Source organism: Podarcis filfolensis, assembly GCF_964270895.1.
Source record: "Podarcis filfolensis genome assembly, chromosome: 8".
NCBI lineage: Eukaryota > Metazoa > Chordata > Lepidosauria > Squamata > Lacertidae > Podarcis > Podarcis filfolensis.
In genome coordinates this window covers 17,882,353-17,906,115 of record NC_139611.1, presented here as the reverse complement: position 1 = coordinate 17,906,115, position 23,763 = coordinate 17,882,353, and the positions used below count along the sequence as shown (strand labels likewise).

The 23,763-nt window shown below is 46.2% G+C and overlaps 2 protein-coding genes across 3 annotated transcripts in view; one reads left to right on the top strand and one right to left on the bottom strand.

Annotated features, from left to right (window-relative positions):
* Positions 1-23,763, top strand: part of NOC2L (NOC2 like nucleolar associated transcriptional repressor) — a 127,341-nt gene that overhangs the window by 20,825 nt on the left and 82,753 nt on the right. The window contains exon 4 of the mRNA XM_083628624.1: positions 4,414-4,528. The gene's annotated coding sequence lies outside the window, so the exon portion shown is untranslated. The remainder of the gene's footprint in view (positions 1-4,413; positions 4,529-23,763) is intronic.
* The window catches only part of KLHL17 (kelch like family member 17), a 42,726-nt gene that overhangs the window by 10,045 nt on the left and 8,918 nt on the right, over positions 1-23,763 (bottom strand). For both annotated transcript variants that reach the window (XM_083628727.1, XM_083628728.1), the window contains exons 2-8: positions 11,642-11,901; positions 10,230-10,351; positions 6,942-7,163; positions 5,317-5,433; positions 3,559-3,772; positions 1,912-2,056; positions 240-407 (exon numbers count right to left, since the gene is read on the bottom strand). In XM_083628727.1, coding sequence (XP_083484853.1) covers positions 240-407; positions 1,912-2,056; positions 3,559-3,772; positions 5,317-5,433; positions 6,942-7,163; positions 10,230-10,351; positions 11,642-11,852 — 1,199 coding nt within the window. In that variant the 5' untranslated portion in view covers positions 11,853-11,901. The remainder of the gene's footprint in view (positions 1-239; positions 408-1,911; positions 2,057-3,558; positions 3,773-5,316; positions 5,434-6,941; positions 7,164-10,229; positions 10,352-11,641; positions 11,902-23,763) is intronic.

Below are 23,763 nucleotides of genomic sequence, written 5' to 3'. Positions count from 1 at the left end.
CATTCACACCATACATTTAAAGTGCTGTGATATCACTTTAAACAGCCATGGCTTCCCCCAAAAAGAATTGTGGGTGCTGTAGTTTATTTAAGGGGCGCTGAGAGTTGTCAGGAGACCCCCTATTGCCCCCAACTAAGCTACAACTACCAGAGTTTCCTAAGAAGAGTGATTGATTGTTAAACCACTCTGGGAATGAGGGGTGCAAGGTGAATGGCAAATAAGCCAATAAGCCCTCTTACCTGTTGAGGCACGAGGCTCCGTCATACCCTCCAGCAGCGTAGAGGAGTCCATGCAGTGCTGCCACCCCTAAACAGCTCCGCCTGGTCCCCATGGAAACCTCCGTCTGCCACGAGTTGGTGACGGGATCGTAAGACTCCACTGTGGCCAAGTCAGAGGTCCCATCGTAGCTGCGGTGAAACAGAGCCAGCGTTACTATTGAATATATTAACATATTTATAGTTTTAGAATTTTAAAATAATTCTATTTCTGTAAAATATCATTTGATAAAATTATAAAAAAATACTACAAACATTTTCTAGCATAAAAAATATACTATTGAGATGTATATATTTAGGACCTACCCTGTTCTTCTGATTGTAAATGGTTTAAAACTGTTTTTAATGTTGTTGTTTTAAATTGTTGTGACATGCCCTAGGACATTAGGGTGAAGGGCGGAAAATAAATAACAGCAGCTGGCTAGTTCTATGTTCTTATGCTCTGACTGGCAGCAGCTGTCCAGGTTCTCTTTTAAAATGGAGACGTTAGAAAAATGCAGTCTGAATAATGGCACCCCTCTGAATCATCTCTGCCTTTTGCTGCTAGCTCCTAAATCACGATACATGGGTTGCATCCAACTAAGTGCTACTCAGAGTAGACCCACTGAAATGAATAAATCTAAGTTAGTCATGTCCCTTAACTTCAATGGGTCTACTCTGATTAGATCTAACATTGGAGACAACCAAATGCTAATAAGAATAAGAATAATACATATTTATCACTTCATACCAAAATAGGCTTCTAAGGGATTTATAAGTTATAAAAAAGACAGCTACACAAACATATCAACATCCACAACTAAAATGCACAGTAGAAGAATCCCATTAAAACATGAAAAACCTAAACATTCACAATCAAAACAAGGGTCTACCTCTCTGCCTGTGGATAAATGACAGGATATTTATGATATAAATACGGTCATTGGCCTTATAAGTACAATGGTACCTTGGTTTACGAACGTAATCTGTTCCGGAAGTCCATTCTTAAACCAAAGCATTCTTAAACCAAGGCATGCTTTCCCATAGTAGCTGGGGACTCAATTTGCAAATGGAACACACTCAACAGGAAGCGAAACATGTTCTGCTTCCAAGGCAAAGTTCACAAACCAAAACACCTACTTCCGGGTTTGCAGCATTCTTAATCCAAGTTGTTCATAAACTAAGCTGTTCTTAAACCAAGTTACCACTCTATTTCTTTTTTCTTTCTTTCCTTTCTTTTTTCCCTTCTGGTTTCTAAAATATTATTGTTCTGTATATTAGTTTGATTCTTATTGTATTTTATGTTGAAATTTTTCAATGAAAAATATATTTAAAAAAAACAAACATCCACAATCAAAATAAACAATTAAACCAACACAATAATTAAAACAGGGCACTCTGGTCAAGAGATCAGAGTAATGCCTGTGTAAACAGGTGTGTCTTCAAAAGCTGGCAGATGCAACAGGGAATGCGTTCCATAACACTGGAGCTTCCAATGAAAACGTCTGCTTCGGCGTTACCACTAGCCAATAATCACCAGGCCAGGTTCCATAAATACGAAATTCTCCCTCCCTGACATCTATTGCTCCCTTGAAATTATGTGATGACAGCCATGGGGGTGGTGGGTGGGTGAGAGTGGCCGAGAATTCCTCCTTACCCGCCCACGGCATACAGCTTGTTCCCAATGGCAGCAACGCCCACCCTGGCCCGGCGAGTGGACATCGAAGCCACCATGTGCCAGCGGTCTGTCCTGGTGTCGTAGGCCTCACAGTCACCATGGATGGCAAAGAGGCTGCCGCCACCTGCACGAAAACAGAAAGCGGGGAGAAAGTGACAAGCTGGAAGGCCAGGGGGTAAGGCCAAGGGGCTCTCCGCAAGCTCATCTCGGGGCTCAGTTCACACAGCTGTTTCTAAGGCAACCTCCTGTCAGGACTGGGCTATAGGCAATCCATAGGAGGTGAGCCTGAAGGCTGCCCCCTGCAAGTCAGTGGTTTGCAAATGTCTGGCTCTTAGCCTTTGACTCCTGGCACCTGATAAGCTGCCGATTAGGTGGGCTGCAAAAATGCTTGGGGCACAAAGCAGGCCAAATTAGGGGTACAGCCTGGGGAGAGGGCCACATAGGGAATCTGGAGGACTGGATTTGGCTCTGCAGAGACTGTACAATGTACTATCATCCAGACATGATGTAAAGTCCCATTAAAATTGTGAGGAAACATGGAGGGATGGTAGGAGGCGGCCAGGGGGTGCTGAACAAGCCCCAGCGGGGTAGGGGCGAGGATCTCAATGGAAGCAAGTAATAGCATCCAACAGGTAGGCTCTGGTTCTACAGAGAGAATGAGGAATCTGTCACCCTTCATATGTTGTTGGGACTCTTAACTCCCATCATCATTCTCCATCATCTAGATCAGGGATGTCCAACCAGTCAACCGTGATCGACAGGTCGATCCCCGGCTGATCTTGGTTGATCACGGGATCCCTCTCAATCGGCAGTAGTGAAAAGCAATGCGGTGAAAGTCCCCGCCTCCCTCCTCTGTCGCTCTGTTCCTCCATTGCGTCAAATGGGTGGTATTTAATTGTATGTAGCTGACAGATTAGGAAACTAAAGTATAGTTAGATCTTCCCCTCTCCAAAAAAAGCTCGACAACTTTGGCCTCCCCCCTCGCAGCCTCTTGTGAGTTGGATGTGCCTGATCTAGATGATATATTGTATAGCCCGCCGACTAGTTATCGTGGCAAGTGCAACAGCAGAGATCATTCAGTGTACAACTTAAGGGTAAATTCTGTTAAGTGTTAGTCAACTAGCCAAGGAAGGGAGAATAGGTGGAGGTTTTGCTTAGCAGCCTGGCAGAGCAGCATGATCTTTAGCGTGTGCTTGCATGACGTAGCATGTGCTGTGACTGGCTGTGCAGTTGTGAGGCAGTTTTCCCCGTGTTTGGTTGAATATCTAACCCTGCTCTGTATAAGGCCTGAACTAAGAAAACACAAAAACCTCTCTGTTTCTTTCTTCTCAAATTATACACTGATTTTGTCTAGTTGGCTCAGAAAAAGTGTTGTCAGGATTTTTCTCTCTGTGTTCCAGCTTGCTTTATTTATGTGATTTTGCTTAACAGTTATGACTAGACAGAGACAATCTGAACAGCACCCACAGTGCTGAAGTGGCAACGCCTCCCCAACAGGCCAGGAAGTTGTGCCACCTGCTCCATCATTCCCAGCATCTACTCCTTCCTTTGTCCAACCTCCAGAAGTTCCCCCTCTCCCCACAACCCCCAACATCCAGTTCCTTGGTCTTGGCCAAGCCTCCTTACCCACGGCGAAGAGCACAGTGCTGGCCCCCTCACAACGCCGGGGACGCGTTCGGCTGTTACTAAGGACGCCTCTCTGCTCAGGCATGAGATGGTACTTGAGGGCTTCGATGAGAAGGTCCTTGCATTCTGACTGGTGCCGCACAAGCAGCTCTGTGTCGACGTTGCTCATCAAGAAGTCACGGCTTAGGAGGGGGAGCCGGACACACTTCATGAGCTGGGGAGAAGAAAGGAGAAGGTTTGGGAAGGGTGTGAGAGGGCATGTGAACTAAATAAAAGGAAGACTGCAGGGTCTGGAACGGGAATCATGCATGAACAGGGTCACTTTCGGACAACCTGTTCCTTGGGCATTGACCCAAACTTGTTTGCACTAAGGCTTGCACCCAACTAAGGCTCCATTTGCACTATGCATTTAAAGCAGTATCAATTTATTCATTGTATTTATATCCCACCTTTTTCCTCCATTTGAACTCTGCTGTTCCAGGTCCTAGTCCAACTCTTTAACCACTACCCCAGTTGAAATGGCCATGGCTCCCCGCAAAGCATCCTGGGAACTGTAGTTTGTTAAGAACGCTGAGAGTTGTTAAGCAACCCCTATTAGCTACAATTTCCAGAGTCCCCCAGAAAGTGGGATTGACTGTTAAGAACTGTTGCTCTGTGAGGGGAACTGCACTGAGAAATTCAGAGATCTGCACATTTCGGAGGACGATTGTGCTTTGCTTTCTGCATCGTTTTGAAAGTGCAAATTAGATAGATTTGCTTTTAAATGTGAACTGAATTGAATTCCTTCCCGTTCTTAACTACAGCGGAATAAAATCAAATGACCCATTCATTCCTTCTCTCTGTCTCTGTCTCTAGAATGGCATCCATCGGTAGGGGAAAAAGAAGGCTGTCCTGTTTTTTAAATCAGTTGTGCGATTATGTCATACAGAGGAGTCAAGAACTCTGTTCGCCACAACGAGTGTTTCCTTTGGTGAGTAAAATAAGAAGAGCCTTCTTCTCCAGCTTGAAGCTGGACAGCTAGGAGGAATAATCACTTTTGTCATTGTAAGGTAAAGGGACCCCTGACCATTAGGTCCAGTCGTGACCGACTCTGGGGTTGCGGTGCTCATCTCGCTTTATTGGCCGAGGGAGCCGGCGTACAGCTTCCAGGTCATGTGGCCAGCATGACTAAGCCGCTTCCGGTGAACCAGAGCAGCGCATGGAAACAGCGTTTACCTTCCCGCTGGAGTGGTACCTATTTATCTACTTGCACTTTGAGGTGCTTTCGAACTGCTAGGTTGGCAGGAGCAGGGACCGAGCAATGGGAGCTCACCCCGTTGTGGGGATTCAAACCGCCGACCTTCTGATTAGCAAGCCCTAGGCTCTGTAGTTTAACCCACAGCGCCACCCGCATCATTGTACGGTGCTCTAAACCAACAGTGCAGCTGTGGGAGAATCCTTGGCACTTGCTCCAGCTTGGAGTTAGCAAAGAAAGCCTGGAAATGGTGGCTTTGTTGCTGGGCTACTGAGGCACTCTGGTGCAGCTGCAGGGATGGGCCACCCCACCCCTCTCCAAACTTTGCGGAGGGAAGCAGTGACTTGTCCCTGACCTTGCACAGCAGCACAGCCTGAGGTCAAGGAAGGGACAGAGGAGAGCCTGGAGACCCAGCAACCACCATTTGGGGGGTCAGCTGAAAATAGCAGACTCTTGGCTATGTAGCATGCAGCCTCCCTCCCACATTCATCCCAAACAGCACTGAAACCCGCACAGCAACGTACCCTAGGGATATGCTGCCTTCGACTGTCCACATCATGCTTCACCCAGCTCAAGACAGCTCGATAGACTTCCTCCTCTGAGGGCACATTGAGGCTGTCACTGGAGATGAGATCTAGCACCTGTAGAGGAGGACCAGGGTGGGTGGAGGGGGCAAAAAAAATAGAAAAATTGGGTTATTTCAGACACTGCACAGGAAAAATGGAATCAAACAAAGATGATCCCAAGAACCGCCAGCATTTCTATGCAGGATCCAGGTCAAAAGATCGAGATAATTACAACATGAGAACATTGGAAGAGGCTCACTGGGACCTCAGCAGCCTGCTTTAACTATGTTGCTGTTATAATGGGATTGCTTGTTGGTTCTAATAGTTCTAATAGTTAACATTCCAATTTTTGTGTTTGGATGGGGTTCTTTTATTGTGTGTGCTAATGATGGGTCTTTATAGGTTAGTGCTTGGTTTTATATTTGAAAACCACCTAGCAGGTTACTGATCCCTCATCTAAACTCACTAATGGTCCCTTTTGCTGGTAGCAGGTGCCCAAGGATTCAGCTAAAGGTCTTTACTGCTACTTGAGAGCCTTTTTAACTGGAGGTGCCAAGGATTGAACCTGGGACCTTCTGCATGCAAAGCAGATGCTCTACCACTGAGCTACATAAACCATAGGAACGTAGGAAGTTGTCTTATACTCAAACCAATGGTCCATCTAGCTCAGTAGTGTCTACACTGACCGCCAGTGGCTTTCCAGAACTTCAGATTGGGGGGTATTAAACCTGGGACCTTCTGCATGCAAAGCACGCCTCCCCCCCCCCCACTAAAAACAAAAAACACAGCCCTTTCCAATGCTTCCCATCTACAAAGGGCATCACAGTGGTGCCTGCCAAGCATAGGCAACAGTGTCCAAGGAGAAGCTGGCATGATGCCACCAGCAAAGGCAGGAATGGCCTCATGGAAACGCAGGAGGAGTTTTAATGAGAAGGCACACTGGTGTTTTCTTACTGCATAAGAAGCACATTAGGTCAGCACGTATTTACATGCACTCTTCCTATACCAGCTGCAAAGCTTGGCCTGTGGTTTGGAAAAGCGATTGGAGGCACTGAAGTTGCTAGGAGGGAGGTACCTCCCTCAATTTTTTAACTCTTTAGGAATACACAGGAGGCTGTGGTATCCTGAGCCAGACTCACTCTAGCCATATTAATTTACCAGGACATTTGGACAGCATTCACGGGGTTGGTTTCCCACTGAATCCAGACATTTGCATAAACTGATGGGACTGAGTGTCTGTGTGCAAAACCAAACATGGAGGATGGGGGAATCGATCACTCATTATACCAGGCTTCCTCAGCCTCGGCCCTCCAGATGTTTTGAGACAACAATTCCCATCATCCCTGACCACTGGTCTTGCTAGCTAGGGATCATGGGAGTTGTAGGCCAAAACCTCTGGAGGGTCGAGGTTGAGGAAGCCTGCATTATATCTTTAGTTTGTGCTACTAAAACGTTTTGTGGATTTCATTTGCAAAGGTAGATTGCAGCCTCAATCTCAAGCAGGGGAGCGAACCCTGGTGCTGCTTAGTACCATTTGCGAAACCTGACACACAAGGCGAAAAAAGGGCTGCGCAATCTCTTACCTGCTTGAGAGGCAGAAGCATGAACTCTTCTGTCTTGGAGACATCCACAAAGTGCTGCAGGACATATTTGTGGGCCGACTTCAACAGGTCACTACAGGAGTGCGTGTCTGCGAAGCCCCGGATGCCCAGGCAGTTGGAGGGGTCCAGCTGGCTCAACAGGAACTTGCAGCAAGCATCCCGCACCCCATTCAGCTGGAGGAGGCTGGCGGCAGGAAGCAGTGTCTGCAAGGCAAAAAAAGCCTGTCACAGGCAGGTATCTCACTCCCCCCAACCCTGACACTCCTGGTGTTTTAAGAAACTACCTTAAAAGCTGAGACCTGCAGAGAATGACTTTCCAAACATGTTACAGTTCTTGAACCAGAACGCTAGGGGTGGGGAGCCTCTAGGGTGCAGGCCATTTTTATTTAATATATTTAAGAAGAGCCCTGCTGGGTCAGGCCGCTAGCCCACCTGGTCTAGCATCCTGTTCTCACAGTGGCCGGCCAGATGCATGTGGGAAACCAGTGAGCAGTATTCAAGCGCAAGAGCAGTCTCCCCTCCTGATGTTTCCAACAATTGCTATTAAGAAGCACTGCTGCTGCCGACTATGGAGGCAGATCATAGCTGTTGTGGCGGGTAGACATTGTTAGCCCTCTCCTCCATCAATGCGTCTAATCCTCTTTTAAAGCCATCCAAGTTGGTCACCATCACTGCCTCCTTATATACCGCTATGTACTTAAAGACAGTTGCTAAGCTGTTTACAAAGTGACACGTACAATATATGTAACAAGGAAACAACTGCAGCTAGGATTCTCCATGCACAAAAATGGAAAGAAGCAGAAATACCCACTAAAGAAGAATGGATAAGTGAGGTGATGGATTATGCAGAACTGGCAAATTTAACAGCTAAGAGAACCTAACGATGAAGGTTTTGTGGAAGAATGGAAACCGTTTTCGGATTATTTATGTGCTGGGCCCGGTGGTAACCCGTGAAACACGGTCCAGGACCGGTCCAGAATCCGGAGGTTCCGCTATGAGTCAGTCCGACAGGGCCAAGGCAGGACACGAGGCAGGAAACCAGTTAAGAACAGGTACAGGTTCTCAGGCAGGATCTAGCATACAGCAATGTTGCTCCCGCAACCTGGGGGCGGGGTCCGACAGCCTTTTATCTTTGTTGGGGTAGCGGCCGGTCCTGATTCCCCAGGCAACTCACCTCCCTGCTTTGCCCGAAGGTCAGCACCCCTCCTGCGAGTACTCAGGTCTCTCCTTCTTTCAGATCTTAGTCTCTGCAGCTCGGGAGATGTTGGTGGGTTACTAGACCGAGGGGCTGCCTCAGCCTCCCCTGACCAAATCGGTAGTGGAGCAAATGTAAGTGATGGCCCAGCTGAAGGCAACGAGGTAATCCCCGCATCTAGAGCCAGGGCAGGCTCAGGCCCGACTCGGCCCAGCTGGTGTTTGTTGCAGGGGAACCTGTGCAGACTGGGACTCTTCAGGATCAGGCCCCAGGATCTGGTGCAGACTGAGTCTCCTCTGGTGCTGAGTCCGAGCCCAAGTCCCAGGCCATCACAATTTAGAGAAATATTATGGTATGGTGAACACGTGAGTAGGATTTTAATTATGAGCAACATAACGGATTGAAGATTATAGTAGTTTTGTTAAGGTTTAAGAGATAGAAGACAGGATGTAGCAGAGGGAGAGAAACAGAAAAAACCATGGAAAAGGGAGTGGGAAGTAAAAAAAAAAGTTTTTATTACGTATTGAAATGTATGTGTGAAATTTTGGAAAACTTATTTAAGAAATCTTCCAAAGGGGGAAAAACACAAGGAAGCCATCTTGGCCCACTAGGGAGTTTAAATTGGCCTGTGAAGTCATTTCCTCCCAAAACCCCACCCATCTGCCAATCAGCTAACACCTTTAGGTGACACCAGCTGATTGGCAGGGTCCAATCTTGCTAGAACTCATTCCCACTGGAGGCAGTGACGGCCACCAACTTGGATGTCTTTCAAAGAGGATTGGACAAATTCATGGAGGCAAGGCTATCAATGGCTTCTATCCCTGGTGGCTATGCACTGCCTCCACAGCCAGAGGAAGCAATGCTCCTGAATACCAGGTCATGGAAACTGCAGGAGAGAAGAGTGCCCCAGCCCCATAGAACTAAGAACACTTCTGCTTCTTGCATTTTAATAAGTTGTGTGTCGTCATTTTTCTTTCCATTTTTTAAAATGGAAAGCTGTGCAGTCAGCGTAAACATAGCAGGGAAGCTTCTACTTTGGACCAAGGCTTCCCTCAATTATCCTGGTTTTGCGCTGAGCAGTCTTTCAGCCATCACCTTCTGGTAGGAACCTACAAAAACCCAAGAGAGATCCACAGATGGGAAGAGAGAAGGGGTTGCTCCAGGCCAGCTGAGCCAGCCTTGTTGGAAGCACTGCAAGACCAGCAGCAAACAAAGCCCCGGCCAGCCATCATGTGACATCATTGGGAATTGCAGGGAGGGCAATGTGATAAGATTACAGGCATCTGTGGTTCAGGGGCCTGGAGGTGCCGCTGCAATTTGGTTTTGATACATAAATAGACATTAAACAAGACGGACCCAGGAACCTCATATGGCCGTTTGGAGTGCTCCTTGCCCATATCCAAGATGCTCCATTCCACTCCTTCTCTCACCCATCTCTCCAACTGTCCCCTTTGCTCAGTCCTCACTGGGGTGGGGCTTTTTTGGGGTGATGTGGGGTCGAGGGGATCTTCTGTTAGGATTCCCACCCCCACTAAAGTTTATTTTTGTACAACTGCAAGAATTGAGGGTTCTCCGCAGGGGGATTTCTCCAAGCCTACCGATACCGACCTCTGGGCACGTATGCAATTTTGACTACAAAAATGTTAACACCTACCCCTGAACGCTGGAAACAGAAGGAAATATAAAGGAACGGCTCGCCTGGTGGGGCAGTGCAGCAGCAGCTTTCATGGCCCTTGCACCCTGGGCTGATCTGGACAAAGAGTTGGAGGCTGCAGAGGCACCAAGTGGGGAGCTAGTTTGAGTCAGGGCTTAGATCTGACTGCAGGAAGGTATGCAGATTATCACATCTCAGGTGGCTGGGCAAGAACTTCCAGACCACCTGCTCCCAACCTTTGTTGAGCAAGTTGCTCCCTCGGAGCTGTCCGTGGTCCTGCCACTTTCGTCCATGGGCATCAGACCGGAATGCCACAGCAGTGTTTTTGCCGCTTAACAGCAGAGGGTGCAGGTGAGGCAGCAGTGAGGACAGTTCCCAAAGAAACCATAGAAAAGATGCTGGTCCTTCTGGTCCATCTTACCTGTACGTTCCCTTCTCCCACCACAATCTCAGCCGTGTAGGCATATTGAACCAGCTGCTCCAGCGCCTGCGGGTCGATATCATGGAGTGTTATGTGGGTCTGTCGGCTTTCACTCATCTCATCTGTGGTGGCAAGGAAACACAAGGGAACTCTGTGAGGACGCCATGGGTATCTTAAGCAGAAACCCCTAGGTGCTTTATTGTGGTCACTGTGCCCAGCAAAAGCCAAGGCCCATCCAGCCCTCTGGAGGAGGAGGAGCCACAGATAAGTGGCAGAACAGATGCTTTCTTTGCAGAAAGTCCCAAATTCATCTCTGTGTAGCAACAATCACAAGTCCTAGAGGTCTGAGGGAAGCCCTTGCTTCAGACTTGGCCCCATCTGCACTATACGTTTAAAGCAGTATCATATACAGTCGTACCTCTGCTTACGTATCCCTCCACTTACGTAAACTTCGGGATACGTAAGTGGCAAACCCGGAAGTATATTTCCAGGTTTTTGCCGTGTGCGCATGTGCAGAAGTGCTCTACCGTCATGTGTGCGTGGGCAGAAGCAGTCCCTCTGGTTGCGGAAACCTCGGGATCCGACTGAAGCTCCGGAACGGATCCCATCCACGACCGGAGGTACCACTGTAATGTTAAACTGTTGTGGCTTCGTCTAAGACTCCTGGGAGCTGTAGTCTTTTAAGAGTGCTGAGAGTTGTTAGGAGACTCCCTCCTGTTCCCCTCACAGCTACATTTCCCAGAGTTCTCTGGGAAGAGGGGTTGATTCGTCAAAAAAGCCAGAGACAACACTACCAATAGCTCCCCTCACTCACTTAGAGACCCATGCTGGTTTATACCGGGTGGACTTCACTAACTTAGACCTGTTAATTTCAATAGATCTGATCTGAGTAGAATTTATTTGGGTAGAACCCAAAATGTCTGCTATATATATGTAATGATTAAGGGATATATTATTATTATTATTATTATTATTATTATTATTATTACGTGAGTGTTTGCCACCCTTGACTCCTTTACAAAGAAGGGCAGGATATAAATATAAAAAAATAATAAAATATGAGGCATCAGTGCCCCATGTAGTCCCTTTCCCCTTCTCCATGAGTAGTAACACCAGATGAAATTATGCACCTATTAAAGTTCATTTGCAAGTTATCTAATGCACCCTTTGAGAAACTCTGCTCTGCAGCTCACCTGAAAGGGAAAGTCTCAAAGCAGAAAGAATTTCAGGGTTAATGAATTACGTGCAGGAAGAGGAATGGCACCAATTAAAAGTCTACTTGACTTGCAGAATTTCTACAGGTTGCAGAATTTTTGCCTCAACTGGAGCAGAACATGAACCATCTGGGTGCAGACTTTCAAGGCAACTGAGGCAAGGAGCAAGAAGAAGAGGATTTGGGTAGAGATACTTGCTTGTGAACATGGCGTGGAAGTAAGGGCTGCAGGAAGCCAGCACCACTTTGTGGGCCTTGATCTCCTTGGTGGCCACATGCAGCACAATGTCGCAGAGCAAGGATCGCTGCCGCATGCGGTTCATGCAGACGAAGGCGTCGTGGTAGTGCCGTTTCGAGTTGTGGGAGATGCTGTGCCCATCCCGGTTTAGGAGCTGCATTCCGCTTTCCATGGCTGCAGGCGGGTCGTTCCTGGCTCGTGGCAGCGCCCTCTCAGCCTCTCTGGAGAAACATTTTAGGGAAGGACAAGAAGCAGATTAATCAGTTTTGGATCCTAAACTCTGCTCCTTGGTTTAAACAACAACACCCTGCAGCCGACGACCTCCTTGCAACATTTCAGCTCCCCAACCGGAAGCACCCTATATGAATGCAAAAGTGGAAAATAAGAAGGTAAGAAGAGCCTGGCAGCTGGATCAAGCCAAAAGCCCACCAGCATCCTGTTTGGACAGTGACCAATCAGATGCCTCTGGGAAGCCCCAAAGAAGGCCCTGAGCCCAACAGCAACTCTCACTGCTTGCAGTTCCCAGCAGCTGGCGTTCAGAGACATGCTACCTCCAACAGCGGAGGGAACAGCCATTGCCAGCCTTGCCCTCTATCAATGTGTCGAATCTGCTTCTAAAGCCATCCAAGGGGAGCATGATGAACAAGAGCATAAGAGCACTGCTTGATTGGGGCAAAGGCCCAGTAGTCCAGCATCCTGTTCTCCCTGTGGCCAACCAGAAACCCCAAAGGAAAGCAGGACCTGAGTACATACTGCCTCTGGCAATGAAGGCAGAACACAGCTCTCATGGCTACCAGCCACTGATACCTTCCATGAGTTTGTCCAATCCTCTTTTACCTCCATTCACTATGAAAACCAGATGCGGGACTATGATGCGCCGCTGGCCTGATCCAGCAGGGAACTCCTTATGTTATTCATCATTGCATTATGTGGAGATGATTTAGATCAGGCAAATTCATGGAAGAGAAGGCTATCAGTGCCTACTAGCCAGTATGGCTACATTCTACCTCCACTGTCAGAGGCCATAGGCTTCTGAATGCTGTTTTGCTAGGAACCACAAGAGGGAATAGTTGCTGTTGTGCTCAGGTCCTGCTTGTGCACTTTCCAGAAAGGGCAGCTGGCTGCCCATTGTGAGAACAGCATACTGGACTAGATAGGGCACTGGCCTGATCCAGCAGAGCTGCTCTTATGTTCTACCTTGGATGCTGGGTGGAACTGGACTTTATCCATTTAAATCCTGAATGGTGGGGGGGGGAGGCATACAGTTTTGCCCAAGGCTCCTTCGAAAGCACAAGCCTCCCTGCCGCTGCCTCTGAGCACCATGCATTGTGATAACCACAGGCGCCTCGCCGGTAATAATCATGAAAAGGAATAATTAAAAACCATTCAACAGCCTCACGTCAGATCCACCCACTGGCAGTAAGTCACACGCATGTTTATCTGGGCCTTGATATTCATCACAAACACCTCCACACTGCCGGCTGCGAGGGCTTATGAGTATGTGTGAGCGTGCCTAAAAATAACTGGTCCTCAGCTAGGAAGAGGAAGCAGTTTTAATTCATTCTTGCCAAAAGCGGGAGACGCATATGCCAAGGAGAGGGAGGCGGCGGCAGCGATGACGAAGACGGCGATGGGGACAAAGAGAATCAGACCACGAAGCAGCGGACACATGCACACGCTACAAGCCAGATGGGCAGATGGGTGCAGACGCAGTGAGATGCCAAGCTTCCTGCAGCCTCGGAAGAGAATGGGGGGGGGGGAGCACCAAAGCATACAGAGCGCTTCCTGTGATGAAGGAGAGGGAACTCCCGTCCTCGTCTGGAACGAGGGGAGACATCGAGCGGCGACTGAACGGATGTGACTCCTGAGAGCCGCCCACATACAGCTGATCGTGCAAGCTAAAGGCAAATGGGAAGAGAGAGGAGATCTCGTGAAGTTAAGGAGCTGCCAAATGCACGATGCGCAGCGGGCGGGTGAATTAACATTTGCAAAATATGCAGTGGCGGAAGCGCAAGGTATAATTATGACGGGTGGAAGGTGGGCCATGTGCTCCCCTCCAACAGCCTGATTTCAGCAGGTGAGACTTTTTCAGGGTGGGGGATAAAATGTATTTTTCTGCTCCCTAAATGTTTCAGCCTAGCCCCCTGGGTGGGGAACCTTAGGCCTGGGGGCCAAATGCAGTCCTCCAGACCTCTCTAACTGGCCCTTAAAATAGTCCCCAGGCCACATCCCTCACCAGCCTGACTTTGCACCCTCTTTGTTTTTGCCCAGCTAGAATGTGTTATTGAACTCTGTTCCTGCCTTTTGTCTGGATGGAGGAATGTGGGTGAAGAAAGTAGCCTCCTATATGAAGGTAAAACAAAAAACATTTGTTGCTGCACCCACTTTTGCCCCTGGCTCCACCCACCACCGGCTCCTGGAAAGTCCCTCAGAAGGGAATATGGCCCCTCAACTGGAGAAGGTTCCCCATCCCCATCCCCATCCTAGCCTTTCCAAAAGATTCCACTATGGCAACATCACTGACTCGCGGTCATCTGGCTAGGAGGTTTCACAGCCCCCATGTGCTGGCCTTCCTGCAGACCCCTCAGAGTAGTTCCCACCTTTCAACCATGCAGGGGGTAGTGTAAGACTTGGGGGCAAGGACCAACCATCCTAAGCAGAGCACTCTCCCAAAGGTCCTACTGTACAAGCTGGATGGGACAATTACATTCAATAGCGTTGTATCAAAGCTTTGGTTGAGGGCCCAGGAACTGGTCAAATCATAAGGGTGTGCATAACGGTGGAAAGACTCTCAACTCGGCTTAGACTTTCATAGGGACAACCTCTTTCATGTGCAGGAGCTATCCTGGATCCTGAAACATCCTAGCATTTGCATGGTCTATAGTGGTACCTCGGGTTACATACGCTTCAGGTTACATACTCCGCTAACCCAGAAATAGTGCTTCAGGTTAAGAACTTTGCTTCAGGATGAGAACAGAAATCGTGCTCCAGCGGCGCAGCAGCAGCCGGAGGCCCCATTAGCTAAAGTGGTGCTTCAGGTTAAGAACAGTTTCAGGTTAAGAACGGACCTCCAGAATGAATTAAGTACTTAACCCGAGGTACCAATCTATTTGTATATTTAAGTATAGTAACACCCACCACTGCCACCCAACTCCCAATTCAGATAGCCTCTCCAGGAGGTTACAGTGGTCGATGGCATCAAAAGCCACCAACAGATCAAGGAGAAAACCAGTCTCCTCCAAGAACACCTGGCTCTGATTAGCAGCCACCCGCTCAAGAACCTTGTCCAAGAAAGGGAGGTTGGCAACTGGTTGGTAATTCCCAAAGTTCTCAGAATCTAGGGATAGTTTCTCAAGAAGCAGTCACTGCCTCCTTGAAACAGGCAGGAACTACAGTACCCTCTCTTGTAAAGAGGTATTGACCACCTCCCTAGCCCTGACAGCTGTCTCCTTCCTGCTGGATTTTATCAGCCAAGAAGGGTAAGGGTCCCCACATCCTCGAGCCGGATCAAATGAAATTCATCCAACAAAACAGGATTAGACAGTGCTCTGTGTATCTCTTGAGAGTCAATTGCTGTAGCAGTAGGGCTAAGGTCCTGATGGATGCAAGGAATTTTATCCTCAAAATGCCCAGCATTCTGCCACCACTTTTGAGCCAGTGTGCTGAAGACCCGGAAAAGCTCTGCCAGATGGTATAATGAGGATGCAATGGTTGTCATGACAGCTATGAAGTCCTAAGCCACCCCAGAGCCAGCATGGATGTTGAAGTCCCCCAGAACCATCAGTCTAGGAGGCTTCAGCACTGCCTCCAAGATCAACTCTGTCAGCTCTGTCAGGGAGACTGAAGGACAGCAAGGTGGTCAGTAAACTAGGAGAATCTCTAATCTGTCCCGAATACCCAACACCAGGAACACACACTCAACATCCCCATTCAGCTGGACAGAAAGCCTGGATACAGACGCACAGAGAGAATCTCTATAGACCACAGCCACCCCCTCCCTGGCCCTCAAGTCTGCCCTGATGCTGTACTGAGTACCCAGGTGGGCACAACTGGGTGAGACCAACTCCTCCCTGTTCACCCACCCAGGTCTCAGTGATGCAGGCCAGATCGGCCTTCCCATCTACAATCAAGTCATGGATTCACAGCCAATCTGGCATTCAACAGCAGCAGTCGCAGACCCAAGGGCTGGCTGATAGGACCACAGTTCTTCAAGTTGAAGGGAAGGCTGACACACTGCACGGTCACATATATACAGGATCTTTTAAAACAATGTGTTCAGCAATCCTGAGAATGCAGAACATAACCAACTTGTTTCTGGGCACAAATCAAGAGAAAAGGTCAGAGCTCAGAAGCAGAGCATCTGCTTTGTATGCAGAAGGTCTCAGGTTCAATCCCCAATGGTATCTTTGGGAGCACTCGCTGGGAAAGATGCCCTGCCTCAAACCCTGGAGAGCAGCTGCCAGTCAGTGCAGACAATACTAAGGCTGATGGGCCAATGGTATGATTCAGTATAAGGCAGCTTCCTATGTTCCTGTGTCTTAAGGGAAGGGCCGTGGATCAATGGTACAGCAGTTTTGCATGCAGAAGGTCCCCGGTTCAATCCTTGGCATCTCCTGGTAGGGCTAGGAAAGAAGACTCCCTGCCTGAAACCCTGAAGAGCAGCTACCAGTCAGTGTTGACAATATTGAACTAGACGGGTCCAACTCAGTTCCTGTTCCTTACCCTCTGTGTGAAACCTATAGCCTCACTAGGAACAGATTTTGCTTTGAGATCCCAGTTCTGTTCATGAAAATCCAAGCTCTGTTGGAGGTAGCATCTTTTCAGACCTTTCTTCCTCGTCTTCCTAGAGGCCCTAAGAGTGAAAAGAGTGAAAAGGATTCCTCACCCTTACCCATCGTCCACATTTCCTGTGCCTATGCCTGAGCACAGTTGTTTGCTACAAGAGAAGTGCCTGGCTTTCCGTGAGAAATAAATCAAAGCAACAATTAAAGGATTCTGAGAGCCCTAATGAACCTATACCCCAAGAAAGTAATCGTTGTAGCTCTGAGAGAGTCACTGTTCTGAGCACACTTTTTTTGAATCTGTCTCCTCTGGGCACCATTGGGTTCTGCCTTGGCTCATTCATTCACTGCCAAAGCAGAGATGCTATGGAGTGGCATGCTTTCAAGCGAGCCTGCCCATGCCAACTCTGAACAAGGAACTCTTCTATTCAATAATGTAAGATGCAAAACAGTTATTGTCCTAAGCAAACATTTTTTCAACTAATAATAGTTAAGGAAGTGGGACATAGTGGGTTGCCTAGGAGCAACTTCGGAATGACTTTTAAACCATATTAATCTGCTGTCATTAACATCTAGTTGTTTCATGTCCGTTTACATGCAATTTTGTATTGATTTTTTTTTATGGTGAAGTGCCCTGGGAACTATTTGGCTTAAGGGTAACATATGAACGCTTTAAAGTCCTCAATCCCTTTTGGCTTTTTAAAAGGTTGATAACTTAATAGCCACCAATGCAAAAACTTATGTTCCAGGAGAATTCACTTTGGATTAATGTTCTAGCATATATGAATATTTTATTGCTAGGAGGGGGATCTAAACTTTGTTGATATAACAATAAAGAGCAGATCTGTACATACACAGCACTAAATCATTTTATCTAATCCCCTTTTAAAGCCATCTAAACTTGGCTACAAGGGACGTGGGTGGCGCTGTGGGTTAAACCACAGAGCCTAGGACTTGCCAATCAGAAGGTCGGCGGTTCGAATCCCCACAACGGGGTGAGCTCCCATTGCTCGGTCCCTGCTCCTGCCAACCTAGCAGTTCGAAAGCACCTCAAAGTGCAAGTAGATAAATAGGTACCACTCCAGCGGGAAGGTAAACGCTGTTTCCATGCGCTGCTCTGGTTCACCAGAAGCGGCTTAGTCATGCTGGCCACATGACCTGGAAGCTGTACGCCGGCTCCCTCGGCCAATAAAGCGAGATGAGCACCGCAACCCCAGAGTCGGTCACGACTGGACCTAATGGTCAGGGGTCCCTTTACCTTTACCTTTAAATTTGGCTAGCAAGCTTCTAAAGTGGCATATATTGGACAGGGTTAGGCTAGAAGCTGTTCACCCTCTATTAAGAGGTGCTCCTAAGGGACTATTTCTATAACCAACAGGTGCACAGGCTAAGATCTGCTGCAAGGCAGACCTTTTGACCTGAAAATCCTGCCCACTGTACCCAGCATGACTAAAGATTGTCATTACTCAATGGCTGTGTTAGCATGTTCACATTAAATTAGTCGTGCATATGAAGCCTGTGTTTCCAACGCCGGATGCCTCTGGACAGTCACTGTTCTGAACCTCTTTCCAACCCTCCTCCTCAGGGCATCCTTTGGTTCTTTCTAGGCACTATTTAATCACTGCCAAAACAGAGGTGCTATGCAATGACCTGCCAGTGTGGTGTGGTATAGTGGTTAAGAGCAGTAGTCTTGTAATCTGGTGAACTGGGTTTGCGTCTCCGCTCCTCCACAAGCAGCTGCTGGGTGACCTTGGGCTAGTCACACTTCTTTGAAGTCTCTCAGCCCCACTCACCTCACAGAGTGTTTGTTGTGGGGGAGGAAGGGAAAGGAGAATGTTAGCCACTTTGAGACTCCTTAGGGTAGTGATAAAGCAGGATATCAAATCCAAACTCTTCTTCTCTCAGACGAGGCTGCCCACAGCATCTTTGTATGAGTAACATTTTCAAGCAGGAATGTAGTACTCAGAATGGCAACTCATGCAGAGATACAGAACTCTCTCTTTAAAAACAAAAAAACCCAACACCTCACAGTTAGTAAACTTTTTCTTGTTTTTTGTTTTTCAACCCTCAACTACTTTATAGCCTAGGAAGTGGGGAACAACCTAGAAATTACTTCTGAACTCTTTGATCAGTAAACATAGCTACTCTTAGGCTACTTAAAAACAAACAACCATTTTGCAAGGGAGCTAGCGGAAAAGAGAGAAAGCAACCCATGCTTCTTCCACTAGCCCACTGTATTTCCATGTGTGTTGTGTATTAAGATGCTTTCCGTCCACTGTGTCTAGCAGGGAAGTCAAGCAGACTGGTGGATGGCTTGATCCGTCTGTCCTCCACCAGCCTCCTCACTCACCTGCATGAAATTCCTGGTTGTCTGAGGTACTAGGTGAGTTGTTAAATGCAAGATTGTGCTAAACTATGATTTAGCATTAGAAGCTGCAGCAAGACTTGGGCTTCCCCTTCTTCAGTTTGACTGCAAGGAAGAGATTGGAAGCTTCCATTTCTATTTTAAATGGGCCACAGTTTAGTGTGTCCTCTGAGCTCTAAACTGTGGCTAATCTTAAATATGCATTGTTGAAACAAGCCATCTTTGTAATCTACAATTAAGATTAACCACTGTTTGTCTGGGTTCAGATGTCACAACAAACTGTGGTTTATCTAAAACCATAGTTTAGCTTTACCGTGCACAGTCATTAACAATGGAAATATATTCTCTTCCGGGTCAGCGCCATCGATTAATGGCGGATTCCCTCTGAGTCTCGGAGGGACCAGCTCCGCGGGATCGGGTCTTACTGCTGCGGCAAAGCAGGGGCCCTTTAAAAATCACAGGCGGGGGAAGCCTGTGAACGTGGGGACTCGGCGGGCACCATTTGCGCCCCCCCAATTTGCGAAGGGACCCTTTTAAGGGCTCCGGAGCGGGACGGGGTGAGCGGCGCGGTGCTGAGAGTCGACTGCTTCTTCCGCGGAGTGAAGCCGCACAGCCGTTATCGGAGAGCGCTGACTTTTTCCTGGGACAATTGGACTTTGAAAGCAACTACCCGTGAGTAGGATTAAATTGGATTTAAAAGGAGTAAGAATAAGTCAATTCGACACCGAAGCGGGAAGGTATAAACAGGAAGTCTGCCTTCCCTTCTTGTAAACAGATTAAAGCAAAGAGACTGTAAAGCGGAAACTTGGAAAGACGTTTTGGAAAAAGACTTAAATCTTAACATCAGGAAAGTGGTCTCCCCTCCAGATTGCAGGAAAGGAGGGGGGAAAGTTGGAGGTGTATTTACCTGCAAAAACAAGAGGAAAAGGAAGCTAAAATCCGCTGCCTAAAACCTGGGAACGGACTGCCCCTAGACAAGGAAAGCCGCTCAGTGGAAAGCCTATCGGTAAGCAGAGGACTTTTGACTTAGCTCTGCAAAAAGAGATACAGTGTTTCTGGACTTCTCCTGGTTTTAAAGTAACTGTCTAAGTGGACTGAAACTGTTGTTTTTAAGTGAATTGGGGGGACTCATAAGGATTATATTTGTTTTTAAAAGTTGCAAACTCCGGCTGTTACTGTGTCCCCCTAGAGGAGGATTGACATTGCTACAATAACAACTGGGTTATAGGAAAATTCCTTTTCAAAACAAACTTTCAACCGTGGGATCGACCTTGGATTCTCATGAGAGTGTTATGGCAGATGGGAGAGGAAAGTTAGAGCTGGCGCAGGAAAAAACTACTAGGTCTGGCAGACACTATCGGACAGACACTGCGCAGCAGCGAAGGGCTTCAACATCTGGAGCATCTGGAACATCAGGGGCTGCTCCTCCACAGGTTAAACCAAAAGTTATGTCGTCCGAAGACGTTTTGGCACATGCACTTGGAAAAATTAATGAATCCTTGGAAAATTTAGCTAAGCAGGTAGCTGAGACAAATAAACAAGTAGCTGAAGCATCAGTTAAAATTGATCTGAATACTACAAGCATTAATAATTTGGGACAGAAGGTGAATACTGGGACAGAAGGTGAATAGACAATACACAGTCTATTGAAAAATTATTACAGGAATCTGCTTCGACCAGAAAGATAGCTGAAGAAGCAAAAGATATTGCAACTGCTACTCAAGAGAAGATACCACCAGTATATAAGCAATTGGAGGACCACGGTTTGACATTGTCCATGATTGAACTGAAAGGGAAACAAAGAAATTTAAGAATCAGGGCTGTACCAGAACGTGAGAAAGATAATCTGGCTGACTTTCTTACACAGGAATTTACAGATTTTTGGCAACAGGACTTGGGGAAGGAAGAATTTAAGATAGTGAGTGCATTTAGACTTGGAAGAGGACAAAGGAGGAACAAGGTGAGGGATTGCTTGATTACTCTTCGAACAAAAGAGGAGAGAGACAAAATTTTGAACTTGCACTATCAAAGGACTTTGGAAATTGACGACTCAAGTGTGGAGATATTTAAGGATATTCCAAAACATCTTTTGGATTTAAGGCTTAACTACGGAGATCTAGTTGCCCTGTTGAGAAGAAATAGAATTCTCTTTAGGTGGGAATTTCCCCAAGGCCTATCCTTTAAATATAAAGGAAGAAAGATAAAAATAAGATCAGTTAACGACAAAGACAGGTTTCTGAAAGACCCCGAAGAAGATCTACAGAAAGAAGGGGAATCCGGAGAAGAGCCAAGAGCACTGGAAAAAGGAATACTAGATATAGCAAACCTATCTTTTGGATTGCACGGTCCAGAGAAAGAGACACCATTGACAGAACAAGAACAGACACTTGGTGCAGTCGGAGGCAAAGCGAAGTAACCCCATCATGGCTCTGCAACTTTTAAGTTGGAATTGCAACGGTCTTAACTCTCCTCGGAAGAGAAAAAGTGTTTTTCATTTACTAAAAAAGGAACAATTGGACTTGATTTGTCTACAAGAAACTCATGTAACAAGGTTACACAGGAAACTACTTATCAATAAGAGATTGGGACAGGAGTTTATCTCATCTGACAAAGTTAAAAAAAGAGGAGTTGTGATATATGCAAAGGAGAGACTATTACCGAAATTAATTTTCAAAGATGAACAAGAAAGATTCCTGGCAATTGAAATTCAAGTTCAAGGAGAGAAATTTCTGATTGTAGGAATTTATGCACCGAATGAGGGGAAATCTGAATTTTTTTAAAAGTTGCATGAGACCTTATTGGACTATTTGGATTACAATCTGATTCTGATGGGGGACATGAATGGAGTAGTATCTACAAACATGGACAAGGCACAAAGACAGGTAGTTACCAAGGATGGTAGACTACCAAAAACTTTTTTTGAGATGACAGACAATATGGACTTAGTGGACATTTGGAGAACAAAGAACCCCTTGGGAAGAGAGGGAACCTTCTTTTCTGAAGCCAAGATGACGTGGACTAGAATTGACCAAATATGGGTAACTAGAGGAATGGCACCAAAGATAAAGAAAGTGGAAATCTGCCCAAAAACTTGCTCCGACCATAACGCTGTAAGGATGGAGATGAAGCAAATATCAACTGGCTCCTTCAGATGGAGGATGAATGACACCTTATTTAGAGATGAAGAAGTGTATAAAAAGGCCCAAAAAACTTTGAGAGATTATTTTGAAATAAATATGAATACTAATGTAGAAAAAAGAGTAATCTGGGACGCAAGCAAAGCTGTTATGAGAGGGTTTTTGATACAACAGAATGCAATAAAGAAGAGAAGTCAAAATGAGAAGAAAGATAAAATTTTGGAGAAAATAAAAGAAAGTGAGAAGAAATTGAGAGCAAAACCAAAGTCGCAGGAGATTTTGAGAGAAATAAAATTATATCAAGTACAATATATGGAAATGATGACTCAGGAAATAGAATGGAAAATTAAACAAATGAGACAAAAAACATTTGAATCAGCTAATAAATGTGGGAAATTGTTGGCTTGGCAAATGAAAAAAAGACAAAAATTAAATACTATTACAAATTTAGAAGTGGAAGGAAAGAACATACATAACCCAATTGAGATTAGAAATTGTTTCCAGAGGTATTTTAAACAATTATACTTACAAGGGCCACAGAAAGAAATGGACATAGACCGATTTTTGAAGACAAATGGATTACAAAAAAATCTCCCAAGAAAGTAAATTAATGTTGAACTATAAAATATCTGAACAGGAAGTAGAAGGTGCCATTCAAAATATGCAGTTGGGCAAATCTCCAGGACCGGATGGGCTGACTTCTAGATATTACAGATCTTTGAAAGAGTGGTTATTACAACCTTTGAAGGAAGTCTGCAATGAAATTCTGGAAGGGAAGAGGGCACCAGAGTCGTGGAAAGAGGCGTATATTACACTTATACCGAAAATAGAGACTGAAAAGACTCAGCTTAAGAACTACCGCCCTATATCGTTACTTAATGTGGATTACAAAATTTTTGCTGACATTTTGGCCAAGAGATTGAAAAAAGTATTGATGGAAGAGATTCATAAAGATCAAGCGGGCTTTCTCCCGGGAAGACATTTGTCTGATAATTTGAGGAACATAATTGATATCCTGGAAAAACTAGAAGTGAATATAAACACTAAAGCAGTTCTGATATTTGTGGACGCGGAGAAAGCTTTTGACAACATCTCTTGGAGTTTTATGAAAAAGAACCTACAGGGGATGGGGGTAGGCCAAGGTTTTGAAAATGGTATAGGTGCAATATACTCTGAACAAAAGGCTAAATTAATTGTAAATAATGTGGTGACGGAAGAATTTAAGATAGAAAAAGGGACACGACAGGGGTGCCCAATTTCCCCATTGCTTTTTATATCGGTCCTGGAGGTTCTGCTGAATATGATTAGAAGGGACCGGTTGGTTAAAGGTATACAGGTCGGAGCCAAACAGTACAAATTGAGAGCATTTGCAGATGACTTAGTATTGACGTTACAGGAGCCAGAATCTAGTACCAAAAGGGTTTTAGAACTAATTCAAGAATTTGGTCAAGTGGCAGGATTCAAACTGAACAAGTTAAAAACTAAGGTTTTAGAGAAAAATTTAACACCGATTGAAAGAGAGAGGTTTCAGAATGAGACAGGTCTGACTGTGGTTAAGAAAGTGAAATACTTGGGGATTAACATGACAGCAAAAAATGGGAACTTATTTAAAGGTAATTATGAAAAATGTTGGACGGAAGTGAAAAAAGGCTTAGAAATTTGGTCAAATTTGAAGCTTTCCTTGTTGGGTCGAATTGCAGCTATAAAGATGAATGTATTGCCTAGAATGCTGTTTTTGTTTCAAACACTGCAAATTGTGGACAAGATGGACTGTTTCAAGAAGTGGCAGAAAGATATCTC